Below are 27312 nucleotides of genomic sequence, written 5' to 3'. Positions count from 1 at the left end.
TGTCCCCATCGGCAAGGACTGCCGCTTCAGTGTACAACAACCGACTGATGCTGGAGGCGGTTCTGGCAAACCGAACAGATCCAGGGTCCGGAGTTCTTCTCAATCGTGGCAAGGACATGGCACTCCGAGATGTGTCTCTCCCATGACGAAAAAAAAAGAAGAACACTGAAACGGGCCCAACGGATCAATGCGGTACGCACCGAGATCGATAGGATCGTAAGGATTCGCTTTTATGACGGGAAGATTGCTCCGCGGATATTCTGTTAAAAGACGCCTAGACTGTGTAACAGGAGGAATAGACCTCGGATTGGCTCCAAGATGTATTGTAGAAGGGTACTGAATTGTGGGTCTACTCTCTTGCAGTTGATATCTTCATTTTATTGAGACTGATGGACGAATGTATGGTATTTCTGTCGGATATCGTTCTGCTATTGCTATAGACGCTATCGAAATCTTGCTAAAGGATCTAACACCTTCGATTCAGGATTTGTGGATGTGGCTAGTGTGGTGACGCTCCAGTTAATGAATTCGAGGACAATGAGGTCACTATGCGTTGAGCAATATATAAAAAGCCTGAATTAACTCCAAGCCATTTAAAAAGCCAGAGATTTCGAGGTACAAGCGAGAACCTCTAGATCTACGTTGAGGTGCGTCCGGGGGTTTTGCTCCTAAGGGAGTATTAGTAGTTGTTGTTGTTGTTGCAGTGTGTTTTGTTTTATTATCGTCAGCTGGGTGCTTTTATGTATCCAGATCTGGGAACTCTCTGACTAAATTGGGTGGCGTCCAGAGGCAATTGGTCCCAAGTCTAGTCGGATTGGCTAGACAGTTGAAAAAGTGGCATGTGTCGTGGGATTAGTCCGCGATTAAAGTGAATAGTTCTGTTTCAATTGCATTGCGCCAGATTCAGCCGCTTCAATTGCTCTATGGCTAGGGGGTTAATGCTATAGCGTTGAATGTGTGTCTCACTTGTAACCAGGTATCACACGACACATCTCTTGTTGAACTGTGCAGCCAACCCTATTCGGCTGAGAACCAAATCTCCGGACGCAACCCTCGTCGCAGAGTTTCTGGATCTAGATATTTAGCAGAATCTAGCAGACAAATGAACTAAAACACCAAACACTAACTTGACAATTTTCCAGAAAGATATCGTACTTGGCGTGCGAATCGGTTGTTGATCATCTCCCATATCGGCCATTTGTCGAACTACTGAATCTAGGATGCCACATTGCTTTGATTCTTGTCTGGCATCAAACGGAAAGGATGGCAAGAGGGCGCTGGGGTTATTTTATTTCTCTCCCTCTCTCTCTCATCGCGCCTTATTACCTTTTCTCTTACACTTCTTCACACTGAGATATCATAGCTAAACTAGCCTCCGAGTGAACTCACAACACTTCCTGAACGTTTTGTTCGTATGTTAGTTCCTTAATCTTACCTTACCTAAATTGGAGAATAACTTCGGTTTAGTTAAGATTAAGAAACTAAAATCCAAACAAAATGCTGAAACACTGTTGTGATTTAGGCGATATTAAAGGGAGTACGATAATCATTTAGGCCAGAGGAAGGCGAATTGGTAAACTTTATTCCATAAAAGAAATCTGTTTTCTCAAGCCCTGCTTTGTAGCCTTTGTTGATATTTATTTTGTCTTTCATTACAGGTTAAACAAGATTTTATTCAATCGAATTCGACAAGCATCGACTTTGACAGTGCAATTCAATTGTGTTGCCTGAGTATGCTGCATTATTTTCGTAATGTGAATGGCACAATACCGGATAAGAAACAGCAGCATGTCGACCACATAGACAAGGAAGTGGGATTCAATCAATTTCTACCAAAAACTGTGATATCTTCAACAAAGCCAAAGAATCTGAAAAAAGTGATACTTGCAACGTATAAAAAGTTGTACCATTTAACTGATATTGAATACATTACCAAGTAAGGTCCCCACCTCCCCCCGCCCCACCAAAAAAGGGAAAAATTATTTTAAATTTTTGATTTTTTTCTCAACCATCTAAAGGTATTTCGATATTTTGAAAAAATTTTACGAAACGGAATATGAAAAGTTTTCTGTAATGCTAAGCTCTGCGTGGAATATTTCGGGATTTCTGTATGTGGGCCCTAAAATAGGTAAATGAAATCATTCAATAAATTTGTTAGATTTGTTTCTAATTTTCTCTTTTCCATCCCTAAAACTATTTTAGGTCTTTCATATCAAACGCATCCCCAGGCAAATATGATACAAGTGGCGACATTCAATGACATTAATCGTATAACGACCCTATTTCTACCCAAAGATGATGCACATTCCAATAATGAAAAGAGTAATTTACTCAAATCGCTGACACCAAGCATTGATGACAACTTGAGTCAGAGCAGCAAACCATGCAGGTGCCGCGAAATGAAAACCCAAGTTAAAATAACAACCACAAGCAATGATGAAGATCTGGTGATAACATGCAATGGTTATAATGTAAGTAAAATAATTAAAGCCACCACTCCATTCCACTCCACTCCATTCACTCACACAATGCTAATTTAAGAAGATTGTTGTTGCAAAGAAAAATTTTTATAATACGCTCTGTTTTTATTTACACCCATAGACCGCTACAAGCATTGCTGATCTTATCGAAGGTTATTGCCTTTTAATAAGCAACAATCAAGTATGCACTTTATGGAACCCCATTGGTAATGCAAAAACGAATGATAGTGCAACATGTACATTAAATAATGGAGCTGGTAGTGGAGATCATTCGAATGATGCCAACGCTGGAGATAATTCTAAACCGAAATTGAGTGAAGATTATGCCGAGCTTGGTTTGGCCGATGATGAGGGAGATTATTCTACGCCAGCAGGTGAGATTCCTTTTTTTTTATAGAATTTATTGTCTTTTGGCGCAAAAATCCAGTTTGAAACTCACGGCATGCTTAAGAAATGAAAAGCTTAAACAATCGTCCTGAAATATTTGGAGAGAACATATTGAAAATTAGCAACAGAAGCAGGTGCAGGAGCGAAAATTTAAAGAATATTGCATTCAATTACAATAAAATAAGTCGAGAAGTTTATGCTAGACAGATATGCAGGTGAAGTGTGGTCTTAGGTCAGCTTAGAGTATTCGGAGATGCTTCACTCGTAGACGTCTGGTTCATTGTGTACCTCCTAGATAGAGAAGAAATGAGGGAGAGAAAGATGAAAGTAGGGGAAGTATTAACTCAACCACAGAGACAAGCGCTTGAAGGTGGCCTTGACCACACTTAAGCCCGCAATGCCAGCCTACATCAGAATCTCTCCATAAGGGGGAGCAAGGGAAAAACGACGCAGAAACCGAAAAATTCATCAACTAGAGATACGCCCCGTTATCCACCCCAGACCAGCAAATAGGTCTATAGAGAGCTTAGAGAAGAAAAGAGGTAAATAGAAACACACATAAGCCTAAAAACAAAAGAGTCAGAGAGATCCATCCCGTCGGCCCCCAGGCCCTTATAGAAGTCCAGAATGAATAGTATGTCTATATAGAGCTTAGAGAAGAAAGAAGGTGTTCACCCATAGTCCTACGACTAGTCCCGGGACATCGGTACAGCAGTTTTAAGTTTCTTAATTCCAGGAGAGCCTCAGCAGAGGGCTCTGATCAGAATTCATGCGCGAGGGGAAGACACGAAAAACTCGCGCCGAAACGTCTTATCAACTAGAAATCCGCCCAGTCACCCTTCCCAAGCTCTTATAGAAGTTCAGAATGGCAAGTGGGTCTATAGAAATCACAGAGAAGAAAAGAGGTGTTCACCCATCATCCTACCCCTACTCGTGTGGCATCGGCACAGCAGTTGCTAGACCGTTTCCCACTCCCCCTCATCCCCCAGAACCTACAAAAACCCTCCTCGTAACCAACCCACCGCCATATCAGCGATCTGACATTGCACTGGCCGGTTAGGACTTCCACCAATAAATAATAGACGTCTTCGTTCCCGAGAACCTCGGCAGGGGGCTTTGACCACACTTAGGCCGGAATCGCCAGCCTGCATCAGAATCCCTCCGGGAGGGGAAGAAGCAAAAAACCGACGCAGAAAACGAAAAATTCACCAACTAGAGATTCGCCCCGTCGGCCACCACAGACTGATAAGTGTTTCTATAGACAGTTTAGAGACGAAAAGAGGCAAATAGACACACTCATGCGCCTGAAAACAAAAGAGAAAGAGGAGAGAGAGAAAGAGATCCGCCCTGTCAGCCACCTGTCCTTATAAAGTCCAGAATGAAAAGTATGTCTATATAGAGCTTAGAGAAGAAAATGGGTGTCCACCCATAATCCTACGACTACCCGCAGGGCATCGGCAAAGCAGTTTTAAGTTTCTTAGTTCCAGGACAATAGACGTATTCGTTCCCGAGAACCTCGGCAGAGGGCTTTGACCACCCTGCATCCCCAGCGCCAGCTTACACCAGAATCCATCCGCGAGGGGAAGAAGCAAAAAACCCGCACAGAAACCGAAAAGTCTCACCAACCCAGGCCCTTATAGCAGTCCAGAATAACAATTGAGTCTTTAAAGAGCTTAGAAAAGAAAAGAAGTGTTTCCCATAATCCTACACCAACTCGCGGGACATCGGTACAGCAGATGCTCGTGCGTTTCCATGTCCAGACCCCCTCAGACCCTATAGAAATCATCCTCGACCCCAGCTCATCGCGATAGCAGCGAACTAACATAGCAGTGGCCGGTTAGGACTTCCACCAACAAGCCAAGGTTGCGCTTCCTCAGTTACAGAACAATAAAAGTCTTCGTTCGCAAGAATCTCGGCAGAGGGCCTTGACCACACTGCAGCCCATAACGCCAGCCTACATCAGACTGCATCCGCGAGGGAAAGAACAAACACCAGCACAGAAACCGAAAAAGAACAAACACCAGCACAGAGACCGCCCCGTCGGATAGAGAGAGCTTAGAGATTAAAAAAGGTTAATAGACACTCACATCCGCCTGAGGACAAAAAAAAAGAGAGAGGGGGAAACGAAAAACCGACGCAGAAACCTTAGTCTCACCAACTAGAGATCCGCCCCGTCAGTCAACCAAGGCCTTTATAGTAGTCCAGTGTGACAAGGGGGTCTATAGGGAGCTAAGAAAAGACCACCACCCTGCAGCCCGCAGCACCAGCCTATACCAGAATCCATCACCCTTCACGGGAGTGTGGTGTTTATCGTTAACATAAGAATCTCAGCTGAGAGCTATCATGCGCGTCCACAGGTGGCTGATTGTGCAATGCTCCATACGGAGTAGCTGCAACTGCAATCACGGACAATCAGCACTATCGAATGGAACGCCTCAGTGAGAAGCCGAAAGCAACTGCTCTTGCTTATATACTTAGTCCGTTTGATGTCTGATATGACAAGGCGAGTTGTTGTTGTAACCACATTTGCATGTGGAGTTGGCGATCCCATCAAGGTCGTTCTATACAACCGATCGCCGTGGAAACATGTTGGCCATTGGTTATTTAAAGGCATCAATAACTCGCCTATTTGTATCGAGCATCTTAGGCACTCAGTATTCAAGTCTCATCACTGAGACTCTCCACTTGATGTCCGCGACTGCAGTTGCAGCTAGTCCGTATGGAGCATTCCACTACGCGCCCGCTAGCTCCCAGCTAAGCTTCTCGTGATATCGACACAGATTGAAGTTTAAAGTTCCATCCTGTATGATGTTTACAGTTATTTCGTGCCGAGCGAGTTTTTATCGCTTTTAAATAACTAATGGCCATCATGTCCCCATGGTGATAGGTCCTATGGACCAAAGCGTGCTTGTTCACCAATAGGAGCTTAACGAAGATCGCTACCTCCACATGCGAATATGTTGCCACTAAAACAACAAAATCATCAGCAGAGACAACACTCTTCACTCTCTCTCCCTCTCTCTTCCCTGAAGGACCCGAAAATCCCATTGATAACCAAGAACGACCAAATAGGTCATAAACCACTACCTGCGGTGTCCCTCTGGTCACAATCTTTCTTATCGGGCCCTCAGTTAGTGAAGTATTGATTATTCTGCCATTCAGCATAGCTTCACTTCAATTCACAAGAAGATGGGGACTCTCATCAAACAGAGAACCATGTGTGGACTCCAACTTCACTTTATTAAAAGACTCATAAAACAGACAACCACGTGTGAACTCCAACTTCACTTTATTAAAAGACCACTCTATAGCTAAGAAGGCCGCCAAAGTGAAGTCCCCTGTCTCCAAGTTTCCCTCTATGCTACTCACCCTATTAACTGGCCGAACCGTGGTGTAGGCCGCTTACCTATGATAGATCCCTGATGTACGCGTGCAACAGCCTCTCAAGTGTCCCCAAGACGAAAGACTGGTTTCCCGCCTTAAAAAGAAAACGACCCTTGCTCCACGCCACTACGCAGTCGGCACAAAGCCAAGCAAAGCACAAATGTTGGGTTGCCCAAAAAGTAATTGCGGATTTTTTAAAAGAAAGTAAATGCATTTTTAAAAAAACTTAGAATGAACTTTAATCAAATATACTTTTTTTACACTTTTTTTCTAAAGCAAGCTAAAAATAACAGCTGATAACTGACAGAAGAAAGAATGCAATTACAGAGTCACAAGCTGTGAAAAAATTTGTCAATGCCGACTATATGAAAATCCGCAATTACTTTTTGGGCAACCAATAGTACGTTTACCTTGAAATTTTTATGATCTGGATTAAACTAAATCCAAACACAAATCCAGCCCGTTTTTAATTTAAGTGACAAGTGTACCTCCGTATACATGAATGTTCATATCACACATATACATGCAAAATTCCTGAAAACAGTTGCATATTTTAGTATTTTTATCGATTATTCAGCCATGAAATCGGTTTTATATGGGATTTAAAAATAAATCCAGCAAAAAGCGGATTTATTTTTGTATTGTAAAATTTGCCAATAAACACAGGATTTGGCACTTAAATCACGAAAAGGCTATAAAACCGGATTTAGTGGCCAATGTAAACGTACGTAAACCCAGAAGCCGCATGGCATTGCTGTATGCAAAAAAAAAATACTTCGTGCAAAAATTCATTCAAATCGGATAAGAATTGCGCCCGCTAGAGGCTCAAGAAGTCAAAACCCAAGATCGGTGTATATGGCAGCTATATCAGGTGATGGACCGATTTGTACCATACTTGGCACAGTTGTTGGATATCATAAAAAAACACGTCGTGCAAAATTTCATTCCAATCGGATAAGAATTGCGCACTATAGAGGCCCAAGAAGTCAAGACCCAAGATCGCTTCTGTAGCCTGGCCGGCGATATGCCATTCGGCCCGATCGATTTGTAAAGCTCAAACACTTCAGCTAAATATTAATGATTACGGATTCCATTCTGTACAACATTTGAAAACTTGTAATTATTTATAATATCATTTATTATTCCATATTCTTTTCTTTGTCTTTTTTTCTTAATTAGTGCGAAATTATGAACTCGATCGATCAGAAATAACTTTAAACAACACAATTGGTGTGGGCCAATTTGGCGATGTTTTCATTGGCACATATCATACCAAATTGAAATGTGGTGCTTCTACCAAAGGTGACAAAGGAGATGCAAATTCTGCAATTATACAAGTAGCTGTAAAGACATGCAAAGCAAATGATGATCCGGAGAAAATGGAAAGATTTTTAGAAGAAGCTTGTAAGTTGTTCACCTTAAAAACGAAAATTCTGGTAAACATTTTAACTAATTGGGTTTTTTTGGTCTCCAGATGTTATGCAGAAATTTGATCATCCCCATATAATACGTCTAATTGGCATATGCAGTGAAAATCCTGTTTGGATTGTAATGGAATTGGCTGAATATGGTGAATTGAGAGCATATCTTAAGTCGAGTGCCGAAAAGTATGTGGAAGGAATGCCAGAAGGACAATTACTTAACCTATATTTCTATTGTTTGTTTAAGATTACGTAGGGAAACGCTGCTGCTGTTTTGCTATCAACTTTCGACGGCCCTCAGCTATTTGGAATCAAAAAAGTTTGTCCACAGAGATATAGCAGCGCGAAATGTTTTAGTCAGTTCACCAACTTGTATAAAGGCAAGTGAAAACCTTAAAAAGGGTTTGTTACATATCTAAAATTACCCTTCTTATTTGTGCCTACTTTACTTTTAGTTGGCCGATTTTGGTTTATCCCGTTGGGTATCAGAGCAATCGTATTATCATTCCAGTACTTGTATGCTGCCCATTAAATGGATGGCTCCCGAATCAATTAATTTCCGTAGATTTACCATAGCCAGTGATGTTTGGATGTTTGGTAATTACCCAAATAGAGAGAAAAAAAAAAAAGAAACCCATATAACATTTTTTGTATACCTTCTTCGCTGCGTTAGGTGTTTGTGCCTGGGAGATATTGATGTTGGGTGTAAAACCTTTTCAAGGTATAAAAAATAGCGATATTATTGCCAAATTAGAAAATGGAGAAAGGCTGCCATTTCCAAATAATTGCCCACCAAGACTGTATTCATTACTATCGCAATGCTGGACATATGAGCCATCAAAAAGACCGAATTTTAAGAGAATCAAAGAGACGCTATAGTAAGTTCAAGTGCAACATAGATATCAAGGAACATATAACAATTGTCCTTCTTTGTGTTTCCAGTGAAATTCTAATAGAAGAAAGAGCTGCAGGCTATGATACCATGAACAAAGAGAATTCCGACTTCTCTATGGTTAATAGCAATAGTGAAATGGATATGCCGCCTTCCAAACCCTCAAAGACTCCACAATTGGTGGGAGGTTAGCTTATTAAACTAACACAACCACAAAATATAAGAAAAATTAACGCTTCCTTTTACTTCACACAGACAATTCGAAATTTGCCGGTACATCTGGAGATAAAACTGCCCTCAGTCCCCAAACTTATATTATAGCACAAAATCCCGAAATTTTGGCTCGTCTCATGAAGGAGAATGAGAATCGCATCATCAATCCTGCGGCCTATACAACACCTGCCTCGGTATTTAATACATTAGCGGTAGAAGTAGATACAACTAAGACCACCAATAATGATGTAGCTTTAAAGACAAGTAAACTACCAGTTTCGGAATTTCTAAAGTTAGACAATACCATAACCCGGGAAGAAAAGGCCACCGTTTTGAATAGACTACAGCAGGAGAAACAGCTGATCCAAGCAAGCGAGGCCATGAGCCTACAAGCTCAACCCACAGCAGTGGTGGCCCCTCAACCATCCACAATATTTGCAAATGCTTGTCCTTTGCGACAGCAATTTATACACCATGCTGGTGTTGACTCACATTTAGGCTCCTTAGATGCTCGTTTTGCCACCATGAACCACCATCAGTTTATTTTAATGCCAGAGTGTAGAAGTTTTGATAATACCATGATTCATATGCCAGCGAGTGCTTGCAAGTCGGCTTCCTTGGGCCAAGAAGAGAGAACACAAATGATCTATGATTTCGGCAGAAATCCCCCGGTTAATAATAGAACAACTACCCCAAATATTCCACACACTGCATGCGGCAGTTTGGAACGTAATATTGTGGTGCCACATTTTCAAAACAACAATTGTAATCGCTCCATTGGTGGTAGCTTGGAACGCAACAAATCCCTAATAAATCCCCTTAATGCTCCCAGGAAGTGTGTGCCACGCAGTGCTAGTTTAGAACGTTCCGCTCATAATAGTAGAGATTTTCCCAAATCATATTCGCGTTCGGGTAGTTTAGAGGCTTATTCTTCATTTTTAGCATTTAAGAATCATATGAAAAATTCGCCTGAGTACAAGGCATTCGAGGAGGAAATTTACGATGTTTGCCCAGCGGCCAACAATATGGCCATGAACAAACAACAAATGTCATCGATGCCAATGCCAGCAACAGCTATGCCTGGTCAAATATATACGCCCATGGCACCGGGTAATGGATTTGTTTATGCCTATGAACCCCAAAGAATGAATATGCAAATGGTTCAGAGTATGAATGCAGCAGCAAACAATGCAATGCCAGTAGTAGTGGGCCAACAGCAGCAGCAGCAACAACAACAACAACAACAATCAGTATCATTAATCGCTGAAAGAGACGCTGCTGCAGCAGTCACAGGCGGAGCAGGAGGAAATGTCATGTCCATGGATACTGAGATGAAAAACAGTATATCAATGTTGCAACTGGCGGAGGTTTGAGAAATTGCCTAACAATCCCGACTTTTGATTTGATTTCCTTATGAGTTGTTGTTGTTGTTGATGTTAAAGTTGATATTTGAGTTTACTTTCAGTTTACTTTTATTTTTTTTTTAATAATTTTTTAGTTTATTTTTAGTGTATGTAAAATTTTGACAAAAAATATTCGTCTTTTAGAAGGTTGTTATTAATTAGTTTATTGACTTTCTTTCTCACTCCCCTTAGAAAACACGCAAAACATCCTTGAGTCGTGATATGGATACACCCTCTAGCCATCATGCTTCGCCGTCTCTGTGTTCATCGTTAAATGACAATGTCACCAATAGTTCTTCCAGCCTTAGCGAAAACAATTGCTATCCCTTAACGAACTCTTCGAATTTAAAGACAAATTTTGCTTCCCAGCGTTTGAGTACAGCCATGGATCCCAGGCATTCACAAACGCCTGATTTTCAGCAGCAGCAGCAGCCGCATCAGCAACAGAGGAATAATCTGCGGCCCAACTTGAATCGCAACAAAGATGCCGTTTATATAGCCACCACAAATGTTGTCAAGGCTATTATAACACTTTCACAAGAAGTGGGAGAGCATAAGAGTAATAATTTCTTGGAATTAGTCAAGAATATAGGATTCGAATTGCGCAAGCTATTGCAATCGGTGGATCATTTATCACCCCTTATACCAGCCGAGGCATACAAGTAAGTTTAAAAATCATGTGCCGTAAGGGGAAATTTTTAAAATTTTGTGTTTTTGTTTTTCTTTATCACAAAACAGAGAAGTTGAAATGGCCCACAAGGTATTGCCCAAGGATATGCAAGAATTGGTGGCTGCCATGAAATTAGCCCAGCAATATAATGATACTACATTAGATGTAGAGTACAAAAAGTAAGATAAGGCATGCAACATGTTACGATGGTCTTGAATGTAACCTCCCTCTCTCTCTCTCGTTTTGTGTTTGATTTAATTTTTCAGAGGCATGCTTTCGGCGGCTCATGTTCTAGCAATGGATGCCAAAAATCTTTTAGATGTTGTCGATGCCATTAGGCAAAGATATGAATCCTTATTCATAGAGTATTTTGAACAAAATGTAAGTGCAACATTTTAAAACTTTGCTGTAAATGATTACTGATGTTCTCAAATGCTCTTTGTAGGATACACCAGTATCATCAGCAGCAACTTGTAGCAACAAGACTCCGCCTGCAAGTGGTAGTAAGTCAGCCAATGCTGAAATACTTAATGAAGATGGCTATCAAATAATGCAAAATCACTCAATGGAACCGTTTTACTCAAATAGTACCGTAAGTATGATAACCTTGATATGAACAAAAACACAATAATACTAGAAATGGAATGAGATTGACCTTTAGTTGGAGGCCAACATCGAGCTCGATAGTAAACTAGAACTATGTTCAACAAAGGTCCCGGCACGGAATAGCTGTGAGCACCACATAGGCTGGAACATTGAGGTCCGATCTGTGGGGTGTTCACGAGAAGCTTAGCTGCGAGCTAACGGGCGCGTCCACAGGTTGCGAATAGTGGAATACTCCATACGGATTGGCTGCAACGGCAGTCGCGAATAATCAGCACTGTCGAGCGGAGAGTCTCAGAGAGAGGTCGGACGGATGTCTAGGATGTTTGATATGACAAGGCGAGTTATTGGCGCCTTTAAATAACCAATGGCCTCCCTGTTCCCACGGTGATCGGTCCTACAGGAGCTTGACGAGGATCGCCACCTCCACTTGAAAATGTGGTTACAACAACAACATAGATGTATGAGATCCTTCGCATATCTCCAGCAATTGCGATTGCTAATAACATTAGAAGGAGAAATAAGAACCATACCGGCACGGGATAACCAAGAGTACCACACGTTATGGGTCTTTAAGCTCCGATCTCTGTGGTGTTTATCTTTATGACGAGAAGCTTAGCTGAGAGCTACCGTCCACAGGTTGCGGATAGTGAAATGCTCCATACGATTATCAACGGTGTCAGGCGGAGAATCTCAGTGAGAGGCCGGGCGGCACCGGTGCTCTCGCTGTAATACTGAGTACCTATGATGTTCGATATGACAAGGCGAGTAATTGGCGCCTTTAAAAACCCAACCTTATGGCACGGAACGAGCTAGCTCACCTCTTAGAGCTTGACGAGGATCGCCATTTCCCCATACAAATGTGACTACAACAACAACAAATACACATTGTGTTTGTTGTAGAGATAAGGTAAGGCTATCGTAGCAAAGTGTATGTTGTTGTTGTATCCACATATTTTTGCCTATGGACGCAGCGATCCTTTTCAAGCTGCTGTAGGTAAGCAAGCTCGTTCCGGTCCATAGGACCGATCGCCTCGAAACCTATGCAGAGTAGTGTTTTCTCAGATATAAAGGGTGATTTTTTTGAGGTTAGGATTTTCATGCATTAGTATTTGACAGATCACGTGGGATTTCAGACATGGTGTCAAAGAGAAAGATGCTCAGTATGCTTTGACATTTCATCATGAATAGACTTACTAACGAGCAACGCTTGCAAATCATTGAATTTTATTACCAAAATCAGTGTTCGGTTCGAAATGTGTTCAAATTTTGACAAATTTTGTTCAGCGATGAGGCTCATTTCTGGTTGAATGGCTACGTAAATAAGCAAAATTGCCGCATTTGGAGTGAAGAGCAACCAGAAGCCGTTCAAGAACTGCCCATGCATCCCGAAAAATGCACTGTTTGGTGTGGTTTGTACGCTGGTGGAATCATTGGACCGTATTTTTTCAAAGATGCTGTTGGACGCAACGTTACGGTGAATGAACACATTTCGAACCGAACACAGATTTTGGTAATAAAATTCAATGATTTGCAAGCGTTGCTCGTTAGTTAGTCTATTCATGATGAAATGTCAAAGCATACTGAGCATCTTTCTCTTTGACACCATGTCTGAAATCCCACGTGATCTGTCAAATACTAATGCATGAAAATCCTAACCTAAAAAAAAATCACCCTTTAGAAAGAAAGCAGTATGAGAAGAAAAGCAAGAGGCATGTCATTCTTGAGAACAACCGCCGCCTATAGCACCTGAGAAGTTAACCTCCCTCGGCAAACCAGAGTACTACTGGTTTACCTACATTCCGGCAGATGCAGCCGCTTCAATTCTGTGTGTCCCCCGTGTAGCCTAGATCCACACATTATCTGTTCATCTCCCAAGCCAATCCTACTCGACCTACAACGAGATCCCTTTGGACGCACCTCAACCAAGTCGCAAAGTTTCTTCACATTTTTTCAGTTCCAAACTGTATAACTTTTAACTTGAATAATCAGATGTGGACACTTTTTGCGACAAAGTCGTTGTAAATTTTGTCACAAATCCAAATCATGCAAGAAAATGAAAAGCGAACCACAAATGTGTTCGAAAATTGCAAAATACAAAGCCAATATCGGCCAAAATTTCAACAAATAAAAATTAAAACTATTGGGTTGCCCAAAAAGTAATTGCGGATTTTTTAAAAGAAAGTAAATGCCATTTTAATAAAACTTAGAATGAACTTTAATCAAATATACCAGTTTTACACTTTTTTTCTAAAACAAGCTAAAAGTAACAGCTGATAACTGACAGAAGAAAGAATGCAATTACAAAGTCACAAGCTGTGAAAAAATTTGTCAACGCCGACTATATGAAAAATCCGCAATTACTTTTTGGGCAACCCAATATATATCCCCGAAACCAGTGGCGATGTTGAACATTTCAAGCGGGATTTTTGTAGGGATTTTAGAGCACTTCCCAGCAAAAATGAATTTTGAAAATGGGTCGACAAATGAAGATTTGGCAGCCCAAACAATTTTTCGAAATACCGAGGTGACCAGTTTTAGGGGCCTACCAAAAGGCGACCGGACAACCTAAGGGTCTTGAAATTTTGCACACGATCTCGCTACCATTTCATATTTTAAATAGATATCTTTACCCGTTTTCACAACATTACTAGTTTTTTTCCGATTTTCTCCCACTGTGCGGCGTCAATTATTGCAAAGAAAAATTTGCCTTCCACCAATATGACAACATCTGCATAGGTAACAACCTTTACTCTTTCCCAATTCACAGCCAAGAGCCATTGTAGAGGAAAAAACACCACCAACTTCTAGTTATTAAAGTGTAATAGATTCGCCACATACTTTTCCCTTGCCGGAATGAGTGAGCTATTGATAACATTGGCATCAATCGGCCGACTAGCCACTCCCAATTTGAAACGATGAAATATTGACAATGTTGATATTCACAGATCAGTATTCAATATAAAATCATAAATCAACTCACCTCCTGTGTTCATGTTTGTACTTCCCATGGTAAATGGAGTGCATGGGCATCACAACTTAAGATTGTCCACGTCCTAGTTCTTACGCCCTGTTTTCTTCGCTAGGCAAGCCGATGAGTTGAATAGAGCGTTCGAATAGTTCGTTCATTCCTGATCTCCATTCTTATAGTTTTAGTTCACCATTGCTGTAATTAGACTGAAGGATTTGTTATAGACTTTTCTGATAAACAAAATAATGATAAACCAAATGGCTTTTAGGAGACCTAGAGGAGTTTTTACGAGGAAGATTAATATGTACCACTCTTGGCTTGCTCGCTGAATAATTTTTTGTTTTTTGACCATAGAAGTCAGACATGGTAGATCAACCTTTAATTTATTGAGCATCTCAATCTGATAGGGCAAGAGAGAGCCTTTCGTCGAATACATGGTCTCTTAGCCGAAAAACAACCATCATAACAATAAAATCGCAAACTTGTGTATTCTAAATAATGCATAGCCAAGTCGTATGTGGAAGTTAGGGATTTTTGTGTACCGGGGCAATTCTATGCGCTCTTTGGGACTCGGCTATAAAAAGGAAGCCCCTCATCATCGAGCTTAAACTTGAATGGGACAGCACTCATTAAGGTGTGAGAAGTTTGCCCCTGGTCGTGTTTTGCATCCTTGCGATCTGTAGCAGGAGGAAGAGGGAATAGTTCTATACTTGAAAAAGATCCCAATAAAATTCCTACTGCTCGAGTGTGACCATCGAGCACCCTGTTTTTCTAGCAGAAGGGTTCAGGGATAGTCCTATACGCTAAGGAAGATCCCATTTATTCCCTGCTGCGAAAGTTAATGCCGTTCTTGTTGTTGTAACAGTGTGTTGTACACCGAGGCGGCAGCCCTTGCCGATGAAAGATTCCATCGGATCAATCCGGTACATATAACCGGCTGCCATGGGATGGGATTGCCGTTCTTGTCACCAGATGAAGTTAAACCCCCAAGACAGACCGACAGACAGACACCTATCTAAAAAACATGAATCGGGTAGCATTCATGTATATGCGAAAAGTTTCTCCGTCGTTACTTAACTCCTTATAAAAGCAACTTACTAACTCCTTATAAAAAGTTTTACATTTTTTTTTCTTTCTTTTCATTTCAGGAAGCTCACAACATTGTAGTTAATCAAAATCTAGTCCATAACGCCGATGATATTCTTCTTCTTAGGAGAAACTCAACTTTCAATACCGATATGGGAATATCATCCAATTTTCTAACAGAACAACACCAACCATTAAAAATTATTGAAGATACTAACACTCACTAAAACTAGTTATTTAAGTTATGTCCTACTCCTCTTGAGATTGTAGTCAAGCAATGTCCTCCTCCTTTCCTAAAGTAAACAAAAACAAGCACTAAATATGTAGTGCAATATATCTTTCTTCCTCCTCAACCCCACTTCTCCTCCTCTGTCTATCTATCTGTATCCTGATAAACTTCTCGTATAACATAATGAATAGAATTTTTAACATATTTATTGAATATGCACTAATGGCCCAAATACATAAATAAAAAAAAATAAAAAACTTATCGAAAATTCAATCATCCAAATCTGTCTCCTCCATCATTGTTAGTTATTGTGCAGCCAATTATTGCGGTAGGCAAACATGTTCAAAACAAAGGTTCCAGTATTTTGATCCAAGACAAAAACCATTCTCTTCTGATTAATGGCCAGCGATAGGGATGCATTGTTTGCACTACCATTGTTTCTACATATAAAAAGGAAAGACTTGATATACTTTAAAAGTGCTCTGAAGATTGAGAACTACTTACAAAATGCTATGCAATGTTATGTCGTGTTTAAAACATGGATTAAGCTGCAAATAGCCATTATGTTTCCATTCAGCCAACGAAACGCTTTTCAGCAAATCGGGAATGCGTGTATAGAAAATAATAAAAATCAATTTTTTCGCATCAGTTTTAGCATCTAATAGCGAGTTGAGCACATGGAACCATTCACTACTGCGATATTTATTGGGATTGTTAATATCGTCGTCGATATCTGTTTCTTTCTGATACACCATCAAATATTGTTTAGTTCGCAAATGGAAATTGCCCAAGTTTGTTATATTGAAGGCCGTAATAGCCCCAGCAACATTGATATTGAGTTGAGGTGTTCTATACAAACACGGAGTTACAAACATGCCACTATTTAAGGTCATCATTAGTTTATTTGGCACCGCCTTTGGTCTCAGGCCAATTCTTTCCGGTTGCAAAAAGCCATTGGCCACATCCTCTCGTATCAACAGCCCCTCTATACATTCAAAGAGGGAAGTATTTTGACAAAATGCCATATTTGTACGTTTGATTTTTTCCAATGAGCCACATTTTTGTAAATAATTTGTGTAAACACTAAAAAAATGTTGTCTTGTCTTAAGCAACAGCAAGGCTTGCGTCCAGTCCATTTTTAATACAATCCACTCGTCGATATGTAAATAGCATTGTGCATTTTCGCCATTTGATGTTGGAATGATTTGGGCGCTGGTATTGGACAATTTGGTAGGACCTAAATCGGGGAAAAATATTAAGGAAAATTAAGGAAAAGGATTTTATTTCAATAGGAAATTTTCTCAAAATTTCATTTCTATAGAAAATTTTCTCAAAATTTCATTTCTATAGGAAATTTTGTCAAAATTTCATTTCTAAAGGAAAGTTTGTTAAAATTTCATTTCTATAGGAAATTTTCTCAAAATTTCATATCTATAGGAAATTTTGTCAAAATTTCATTTCTATAGGAAATTTTGTCAAAATTTCATTTCTATAGGAAATTTTGTCAAAATTTCATATCTATAGGAAATTTTGTCAAAATTTCATTTCTATAGGAAATTTTGTCAAAATTTCATTTCTATAGGAAATTTTGTCAAAATTTCATTTCTATAGGAAATTTTGTCAAAATTTCATTTCTATAGGAAATTTTCTCAAAATTTCATTTCTATAGGAAATTTTCTCAAAATTTCATTTCTATAGGAAATTTTCTCAAAATTTCATTTCTATAGGAAATTTTCTCAAAATTTCATTTCTATAGGAAATTTTCTCAAAATTTCATTTCTATAGGAAATTTTCTCAAAATTTCATTTCTATAGGAAATTTTCTCAAAATTTCATTTCTATAGGAAATTTTCTCAAAATTTCATTTCTATAGGAAATTTTCTCAAAATTTCATTTCTATAGGAAATTTTCTCAAAATTTCATTTCTATAGGAAATTTTCTCAAAATTTCATTTCTATAGGAAATTTTGTCAAAATTTCATTTCTATAGGAAATTTTGTCAAAATTTCATTTCTATAGGAAATTTTGTCAAAATTTCATTTCTATAGGAAATTTTGTCAAAATTTCATTTCTATAGGAAATTTTGTCAAAATTTCATTTCTATAGGAAATTTTCTCAAAATTTCATTTCTATAGGAAATTTTGTCAAAATTTCATTTCTATAGGAAATTTTGTCAAAATTTCATTTCTATAGGAAATTTTGTCAAAATTTCATTTCTATAGGAAATTTTGTCAAAATTTCATTTCTATAGGAAATTTTGTCAAAATTTCATTTCTATAGGAAATTTTGTCAAAATTTCATTTCTATAGGAAATTTTGTCAAAATTTCATTTCTATAGGAAATTTTGTCAAAATTTCATTTCTATAGGAAATTTTGTCAAAATTTCATTTCTATAGGAAATTTTGTCAAAATTTCATTTCTATAGGAAATTTTGTCAAAATTTCATTTCTATAGGAAATTTTGTCAAAATTTCATTTCTATAGGAAATTTTGTCAAAATTTCATTTCTATAGGAAATTTTGTCAAAATTTCATTTCTATAGGAAATTTTGTCAAAATTTCATTTCTATAGGAAATTTTGTCAAAATTTCATTTCTATAGGAAATTTTGTCAAAATTTCATTTCTATAGGAAATTTTGTCAAAATTTCATTTCTATAGGAAATTTTGTCAAAATTTCATTTCTATAGGAAATTTTGTCAAATTTTCATTTCTATAGGAAATTTTGTCAAATTTTCATTTCTATAGGAAATTTTGTCAAAATTTCATTTCTATAGGAAATTTTGTCAAAATTTCATTTCTATAGGAAATTTTGTCAAAATTTCATTTCTATAGGAAATTTTGTCAAAATTTCATTTCTATAGGAAATTTTGTCAAAATTTCATTTCTATAGGAAATTTTGTCAAAATTTCATTTCTATAGGAAATTTTGTCAAAATTTCATTTCTATAGGAAATTTTCTCAAAATTTCATTTCTATAGGAAATTTTCTCAAAATTTCATTTCTATAGAAAATTTTCTCAAAATTTCATTTCTATAGGAAATTTTGTCAAAATTTCATTTCTAAAGGAAAGTTTGTTAAAATTTCATTTCTATAGGAAATTTTCTCAAAATTTCATATCTATAGGAAATTTTGTCAAAATTTCATTTCTATAGGAAATTTTGTCAAAATTTCATTTCTATAGGAAATTTTGTCAAAATTTCATATCTATAGGAAATTTTGTCAAAATTTCATTTCTATAGGAAATTTTGTCAAAATTTCATTTCTATAGGAAATTTTGTCAAAATTTCATTTCTATAGGAAATTTTGTCAAAATTTCATTTCTATAGGAAATTTTCTCAAAATTTCATTTCTATAGGAAATTTTCTCAAAATTTCATTTCTATAGGAAATTTTCTCAAAATTTCATTTCTATAGGAAATTTTCTCAAAATTTCATTTCTATAGGAAATTTTCTCAAAATTTCATTTCTATAGGAAATTTTCTCAAAATTTCATTTCTATAGGAAATTTTCTCAAAATTTCATTTCTATAGGAAATTTTCTCAAAATTTCATTTCTATAGGAAATTTTCTCAAAATTTCATTTCTATAGGAAATTTTGTCAAAATTTCATTTCTATAGGAAATTTTGTCAAAATTTCATTTCTATAGGAAATTTTGTCAAAATTTCATTTCTATAGGAAATTTTGTCAAAATTTCATTTCTATAGGAAATTTTGTCAAAATTTCATTTCTATAGGAAATTTTGTCAAAATATCATTTCTATAGGAAATTTTGTCAAAATTTCATTTCTATAGGAAATTTTGTCAAAATTTCATTTCTATAGGAAATTTTGTCAAAATTTCATTTCTATAGGAAATTTTGTCAAAATTTCATTTCTATAGGAAATTTTGTCAAAATTTCATTTCTATAGGAAATTTTGTCAAAATTTCATTTCTATAGGAAATTTTGTCAAAATTTCATTTCTATAGGAAATTTTGTCAAAATTTCATTTCTATAGGAAATTTTGTCAAAATTTCATTTCTATAGGAAATTTTGTCAAAATTTCATTTCTATAGGAAATTTTGTCAAAATTTCATTTCTATAGGAAATTTTGTCAAAATTTCATTTCTATAGGAAATTTTGTCAAAATTTCATTTCTATAGGAAATTTTGTCAAAATTTCATTTCTTTAGGAAATTTTGTCAAAATTTCATTTCTATAGGAAATTTTGTCAAAATTTCATTTCTATAGGAAATTTTGTCAAAATTTCATTTCTATAGGAAATTTTCTCAAAATTTCATTTCTATAGGAAATTTTCTCAAAATTTCATTTCTATAGGAAATTTTGTCAAAATTTCATTTCTATAGGAAATTTTGTCAAAATTTCATTTCTATAGGAAATTTTGTCAAAATTTCATTTCTATAGGAAATTTTGTCAAAATTTCATTTCTATAGGAAATTTTGTCAAAATTTCATTTCTATAGGAAATTTTGTCAAATTTTCATTTCTATAGGAAATTTTGTCAAATTTTCATTTCTATAGGAAATTTTGTCAAAATTTCATTTCTATAGGAAATTTTGTCAAAATTTCATTTCTATAGGAAATTTTGTCAAAATTTCATTTCTATAGGAAATTTTGTCAAAATTTCATTTCTATAGGAAATTTTGTCAAAATTTCATTTCTATAGGAAATTTTGTCAAAATTTCATTTCTATAGGAAATTTTCTCAAAATTTCATTTCTATAGGAAATTTTCTCAAAATTTCATTTCTATAGGAAATTTTCTCAAAATTTCATTTCTATAGGAAATTTTCTCAAAATTTCATTTCTATAGGAAATTTTCTCAAAATTTCATTTCTATAGGAAATTTTGTCAAAATTTCATTTCTATAGGAAATTTTGTCAAAATTTCATTTCTATAGGAAATTTTGTCAAAATTTCATTTCTATAGGAAATTTTGTCAAAATTTCATTTCTATAGGAAATTTTGTCAAAATTTCATTTCTATAGGAAATTTTGTCAAAATTTCATTTCTATAGGAAATTTTGTCAAAATTTCATTTCTATAGGAAATTTTGTCAAAATTTCATTTCTATAGGAAATTTTGTCAAAATTTCATTTCTATAGGAAATTTTGTCAAAATTTCATTTCTATAGGAAATTTTGTCAAAATTTCATTTCTATAGGAAATTTTGTCAAAATTTCATTTCTATAGGAAATTTTGTCAAAATTTCATTTCTATAGGAAATTTTGTCAAAATTTCATTTCTATAGGAAATTTTGTCAAAATTTCATTTCTATAGGAAATTTTGTCAAAATTTCATTTCTATAGGAAATTTTGTCAAAATTTCATTTCTATAGGAAATTTTGTCAAAATTTCATTTCTATAGGAAATTTTGTCAAAATTTCATTTCTATAGGAAATTTTGTCAAAATTTCATTTCTATAGGAAATTTTGTCAAAATTTCATTTCTATAGGAAATTTTGTCAAAATTTCATTTCTTTAGGAAATTTTGTCAAAATTTCATTTCTTTAGGAAATTTTGTCAAAATTTCATTTCTATAGGAAATTTTGTCAAAATTTCATTTCTATAGGAAATTTTGTCAAAATTTCATTTCTATAGGAAATTTTGTCAAAATTTCATTTCTATAGGAAATTTTGTCAAAATTTCATTTCTATAGGAAATTTTGTCAAAATTTCATTTCTATAGGAAATTTTGTCAAAATTTCATTTCTATAGGAAATTTTGTCAAAATTTCATTTCTATAGGAAATTTTGTCAAAATTTCATTTCTATAGGAAATTTTGTCAAAATTTCATTTCTATAGGAAATTTTGTCAAAATTTCATTTCTATAGGAAATTTTGTCAAAATTTCATTTCTATAGGAAATTTTGTCAAAATTTCATTTCTATAGGAAATTTTGTCAAAATTTCATTTCTATAGGAAATTTTGTCAAAATTTCATTTCTATAGGAAATTTTGTCAAAATTTCATTTCTATAGGAAATTTTGTCAAAATTTCATTTCTATAGGAAATTTTGTCAAAATTTCATTTCTATAGGAAATTTTGTCAAAATTTCATTTCTATAGGAAATTTTGTCAAAATTTCACTTCTATAGGAAATTTTGTCAAAATTTCATTTCTACAGGAAATTTTGTCAAAATTTCATTTCTATAGGAAATTTTGTCAAAATTTCATTTCTATAGGAAATTTTGTCAAAATTTCATTTCTATAGGAAATTTTGTCAAAATTTCATTTCTATAGGAAATTTTGTCAAAATTTCATTTCTATAGGAAATTTTGTCAAAATTTCATTTCTATAGGAAATTTTGTCAAAATTTCATTTCTATAGGAAATTTTGTCAAAATTTCATTTCTATAGGAAATTTTGTCAAAATTTCATTTCTATAGGAAATTTTGTCAAAATTTCATTTCTATAGGAAATTTTGTCAAAATTTCATTTCTATAGGAAATTTTGTCAAAATTTCATTTCTATAGGAAATTTTGTCAAAATTTCATTTCTATAGGAAATTTTGTCAAAATTTCATTTCTATAGGAAATTTTGTCAAAATTTCATTTCTATAGGAAATTTTGTCAAAATTTCATTTCTATAGGAAATTTTGTCAAAATTTCATATCTATAGGAAATTTTGTCAAATTTGATTTCTATAGGAAATTTTGTCAAATTTCATTTCTATAGGAAATTTTGTCAAATTTAATTTCTATAGGAAATTTTGTCAAAATTTCATTTTTATAGGAAATTTTGTCAAAATTTCCTTAGCTATAGGAAATTTCGTCAAAATTTCTTTAGCTATAGGAAATTTTGTCAAAATTTCATTTCTATAGGAAATTTTGTCAAAATTTCATTTCTATAGGAAATTTTGTCAACATTTCATTTCGATAGGAAATTTTGTCAAAATTTCATTTCTATAGGAAATTTTGTCAAAATTTCATTTCTATAGGAAATTTTGTCAAAATTTCATTTCTATAGGAAATTTTGTCAAAATTTCATTTCTATAGGAAATTTTGTCAAAATTTCATTTCTATAGGAAATTTTGTCAAAATTTCATTTCTATAGGAAATTTTGTCAAAATTTCATTTCTATAGGAAATTTTGTCAAAATTTCATTTCTATAGGAAATTTTGTCAAAATTTCATTTCTATAGGAAATTTTGTCAAATTTTCATTTCGATAGGAAATTTTGTCAAAATTTCATTTCTATAGGAAATTTTGTCAAAATTTCATTTCTATAGGAAATTTTGTCAAAATTTCATTTCTATAGGAAATTTTGTCAAAATTTCATTTCTATAGGAAATTTTGTCAACATTTCATCAATGCAATTCCGTCAATACAACTTCCAGCATATGCACAGGATCATGTGTACCATGGAAGTAGTGTAATTGTCGCAGAAAAGATATTTCTAGAAATGATATTTCTATAGGAAATTTTGTCAAAATTTCATTTCTATAGGAAATTTTGTCAAAATTTCATTTCTATAGGAAATTTTCTCAAAATTTCATTTCTATAGGAAATTTTCTCAAAATTTCATTTCTATAGGAAATTTTGTCAAAATTTCATTTCCATAGGAAATTTTCTCACAATGTCATTTCTATAGGAAATTTTGTTAAAATTTCATTTCCATAGGAAATTTTCTCAAAATGTCATTTCTTTAGGAAATTTTGTCAAAATTTCATTTCTATAGGAAATTTTGTCAAAATTTCATTTCTATAGGAAATTTTGTTGAAATTTCATTTCTATAGGAAATTTTGTCAAAATTTCATTTCTATAGGAAATTTTGTCAAAATTTCATTTCTATAGGAAATTTTGTCAAAATTTCATTTCTATAGGAAATTTTGTCAAAATTTCATTTCTATAGGAAATTTTGTCAAAATTTCATTTCTATAGGAAATTTTCTCAAAATTTCATTTCTATAGGAAATTTTGTCAAAATTTCATTTCTATAGGAAATTTTGTCAAAATTTCATTTCTATAGGAAATTTTGTCAAAATTTCATTTCTATAGGAAATTTTGTCAAATTTTCATTTCGATAGGAAATTTTGTCAAAATTTCATTTCTATAGGAAATTTTGTCAAAATTTCATTTCTATAGGAAATTTTGTCAAAATTTCATTTCTATAGGAAATTTTGTCAAAATTTCATTTCTATAGGAAATTTTGTCAACATTTCACCAATGCAATTCCGTCAATACAACTTCCAGCATATGCACAGGATCATGTGTACCATGGAAGTAGTGTAATTGTCGCAGAAAAAAAGTCTGTCATTACATGAAAACACATGCAATGGGAAAAGTACAGCTAATAGACAGGGTAGTCGAGCGTGGTTAATGTGGTATTTGTATCATAGATCCGTTTTCGCTATTAATACGATTCAAGTACAACATACCAAAGCCATCACACCTAATATGGTTGAAAAGTCCTCTAACCAAAAAAAAAGGCGTCCCATAGTAGTTGATGTGTTGCAATCTCTGGCTTTCCTTTTCCATTTTCAAATAAAATCTCCGATCATTGAGCTCGTCTCGAAAGAGAAGCAAACAAAAAAACTATAAAACTTCAAAGGCTTACCTGCAAACAATGCCACACTTATGCCAGCCACAACAGTATTGCAACTTATACTATTGCAATTCCAGCTTCTCGATGTCTTGCCGTATACAATCCAAGGCGATTTAAAATCCACATTTGTCAGAGATTCGATATTTAAAGCACGCAAACTTGAATTAGCATGTAATACTAGTTCCGATTTGGAAGCTGATTTCAAACGATTGTGGTGACGATCCAATACACATATTGAAGGATACAGTCCCCCCACCAAAGCAGCCTTTATGATGGACCAGCTGTTCGACTTGAGATTGATGTAGTGCATGCTCAAATTTCCCTTGTTGTGTATCAATTGCGAAGACCGAAGAGCTCCTACCAATTGGGTGCGTATATTGCAGACATACTCCAATAGGCCATTCAAAATGAAACTGTATTTATTTGGTACACTGTCTGTATTGTCATCCCCCAAATCATTTTGCCACTCCTGATATAAGCGCAAGAACATCAGGTGGTCAGAGTGTTGGCCTTCGGATAGCTTATTTCGTTCTTCTTTGATTTTAGAGCGTATCACTTCTTTGTAGGGTTCAAGTAGCTCATCCATATAATTGGATATTTCGAATGGATCTAAGGTAGACATAAAACTGACTATAGTCAATACTGGATCCAGACATTGCAGAAGAATGGCAAAGACTAAAAGCTTGCCCAGATGACATTCCACAGGCACATCGATAAGACGACAACCCAGCCACGTTATGTCTTCTAGATCAGTAAAGACACTGATTTTTTTGAGATTCTCCACAGCTCGAAAGATTTCCATAAAGGGTGGCTTAATAATTGTCTCCTGCAGATATTCCGCAACCATACTATGCTGAGAGAGCAGTTTAACCGATAAGCACACACGATCCAAAGGCATTACCAACAAATCGGGAGTTTTAACTTCTGGCAACTTACCGTATATGTCTTCTGATAACAAACGAAAACAGACGCCGCCTAAGAATACAAACAGTAAATGGTTTGACAACAGCGTACTAGCAGAGAAATCATACCTCCACGGCTTCCGCCTGAAGTCAGCAGCAATCTACGATTTTCCATACTATCCTTCGAGGCCCATTCATAAATGTTTTCCTTGCATTGGGCCAAATTATTGAAAACACTGCGATAATATAGCGCCGTATCAATCACATAGGGAAGATTGTCAAAACACATAAGAGCCTCGGCTATATCCGTGCTTAGGATTATTTTGATAACACCTGCATCGGGCTGTATTATGGCATCTAAATGCGATTTTTCAGTATAATTATGCAACAAGAATATGGCTATTTGTTCTGGTAAATTTCCCAAAAGTTTTTGCTTGAGTATGGCATAGTTTAGTTGTAACAGTTGTGGGTAAGAGGGCAGACAAACAAGGATATTACCTAAAGAGCATACAAAAAACATTTATCCTGTAGACCGCCACCTAAACACACTACCTACCTCTCTTCCAGTGCTCTTGCCTGGTGGTAAGCATATGTATAATGTCCACAATGAGAGCATGATCAACTTGATTGCTTTTAAAATCTTTAACAGTCGGAGTCTCCTTAAAGCAGGCCTCTTTTAAAATTTCCACACATTCCAAATGGCCTTTGGAATAGGCAGCCTTCAAAGCATCAACATCAAATTTATCGATAATAAATGGATTAGCGCCCGACTCCAATAAGATCTTTACATGTTCCGATTTGCCCACCAATGAGGCTATGTTGAGGGCAGTTCTACCCGTATTAGGATTTCGGTAGTTTATATCGGCACTCTCGCCTTGCACCATATACATGAAAGTGTTGAAATATTGTTCAGCCCCTGTTCTTTCATAAGCCTCCAGAATTTTATCCAACGATTTTTTGTTACAGCCGGCAGCAATCTCGACGGCTTGTGCTGGTATTGGCAGAGTGTTGAAAGCTCTTGTTATCAATTTTGAAGGGCTTGTCTCCGGCAGAATTTTGTTTATGTCCTCCAAATACAACACCTCCGTTTTGACACCTTCAAGGTGGTGCGCCTCAAGACTTATCTCTTCACCCTCACCAAAGTATTGTAGAAACTCATAGTTGCGGCTATAGTTCGACAACAATATAACCTTCAAATAAGGATGATATTTTAAGGCCATCTTTATTTCACGCAACAACAAATCCGAATAGGCTTCATGCAAATGAACATCCACCACCACCACATGTGATATGTGGCGAAAGCTATCTACTACGGTTTGGCCCATGAGCACGCGCAGCAAGAAACTTGATGTTGTATAGACCAGATTAGACGAATCGCTTATGCGGCTTTGCAATTGCACTTGATAGGCCACTCTTTCGCCCACCTTTTCATGAAAATGACCAGCCAAGACTTCACTATTGTGTATGGCCACCAGTTGTTCCCTTTCCACACAAATTATCTTGCAATGGCGTCTCTCCAGCCCGCATTTTTCTATGATGTACATGGGAATAGCCGTAGACTTGCCGAAGGTCGAACCACCGTTTATCACCAGAACTCGATTGCGATCCAAGCCTTTCAAAATGAACTCCTTGTAGGGTTGCATGGGACATTGATCTTGGAAACTTTGCTGGCCCATTGCATTGCAACGGGCAATCGATTGTTTCAAAGGTCCCAATGAGAAACGATGTGGAGGAACTACTGGCGTGACATTGCTTGGACTTAGGAAATCCGGCGACATTTGAAATTCTTGAGCGCCACCGCAGAAATCCGAACTACATTGAAGCATGTACATGTCTTTAACTGATTCGGGACTCAACTTCAACTCCAAAGCATCGACTGGAACATGGTAGCATACGTCCTTGAACACTATCATTGACTCCTGGCCCCTGTCCAGACATGGACGCATGCGCAGCATCAATGCCTTGCATATTTTAAAAAAATGAAGCGGATCTAATGCAAAATACTGACCCAAAATCTTGATACAACATCTCTTATCATGATGAAAGTTTCGTAATTGTTCCGATATGTATTGTTGCAAAATCTCATTCGACATAATTTCAATATTTTCAATGATTGGCAAAACAATAAGACGTAATTAGTAGAGTCAAA

General features: G+C 35.8%; 2 protein-coding genes across 4 annotated transcripts in view; one reads left to right on the top strand and one right to left on the bottom strand.

Moving 5' to 3' along the window:
* The window catches only part of LOC106082404 (focal adhesion kinase 1), a 26249-nt gene extending 10237 nt beyond the window's left edge, over positions 1–16012 (top strand). For 2 of the 3 annotated variants that reach the window (XM_013244888.2, XM_013244889.2), the window contains 16 exons: positions 1659–1936; positions 2019–2128; positions 2203–2471; positions 2602–2854; positions 7431–7655; positions 7726–7858; positions 7920–8052; positions 8128–8269; positions 8346–8550; positions 8615–8751; positions 8820–10144; positions 10373–10842; positions 10919–11029; positions 11117–11231; positions 11296–11442; positions 15573–16012. In XM_013244888.2, coding sequence (XP_013100342.1) covers positions 1659–1936; positions 2019–2128; positions 2203–2471; positions 2602–2854; positions 7431–7655; positions 7726–7858; positions 7920–8052; positions 8128–8269; positions 8346–8550; positions 8615–8751; positions 8820–10144; positions 10373–10842; positions 10919–11029; positions 11117–11231; positions 11296–11442; positions 15573–15737 — 4218 coding nt within the window. In that variant the 3' untranslated portion in view covers positions 15738–16012. The remainder of the gene's footprint in view (positions 1–1658; positions 1937–2018; positions 2129–2202; positions 2472–2601; positions 2855–7430; positions 7656–7725; positions 7859–7919; positions 8053–8127; positions 8270–8345; positions 8551–8614; positions 8752–8819; positions 10145–10372; positions 10843–10918; positions 11030–11116; positions 11232–11295; positions 11443–15572) is intronic. The other variant, XM_013244890.2, reaches the window with a different exon arrangement.
* LOC106082405 (benign gonial cell neoplasm protein) lies at positions 15928–27312 on the bottom strand. The gene is made up of 5 exons (XM_013244891.2): positions 25720–27312; positions 25293–25661; positions 24274–25236; positions 16244–16976; positions 15928–16179 (listed from the first exon to the last, which is right to left on the bottom strand). The coding sequence occupies exons 1-5, from the start codon at positions 27254–27256 to the stop codon at positions 16041–16043; spliced, it is 3741 nt and encodes a 1246-aa protein (XP_013100345.2). The 5' UTR covers positions 27257–27312; the 3' UTR covers positions 15928–16040.

This window comes from Stomoxys calcitrans, chromosome 5 (genome assembly GCF_963082655.1).
Source record: "Stomoxys calcitrans chromosome 5, idStoCalc2.1, whole genome shotgun sequence".
In the NCBI taxonomy this organism is placed as follows: domain Eukaryota; kingdom Metazoa; phylum Arthropoda; class Insecta; order Diptera; family Muscidae; genus Stomoxys; species Stomoxys calcitrans.
This window is presented reverse-complemented; position numbering and strand designations above follow the sequence as displayed.

Bases quoted from the DNA above. Each gene is read 5' to 3' on its own strand.
- LOC106082405 (XM_013244891.2), bottom strand. From the start codon at position 27,256: ATGTCGAATGAGATTTTGCAACAATACATATCGGAACAATTACGAAAC. The intron at 25,662-25,719 runs GTAGGTAGTGTG...TATGCTCTTTAG, and splicing joins GCAAGAGCACTGGAAGAGAG to GTAATATCCTTGTTTGTCTG. The intron at 16,180-16,243 runs GTAAGTAGTTCT...TTTTATATGTAG, and splicing joins ATAACATTGCATAGCATTTT to AAACAATGGTAGTGCAAACA.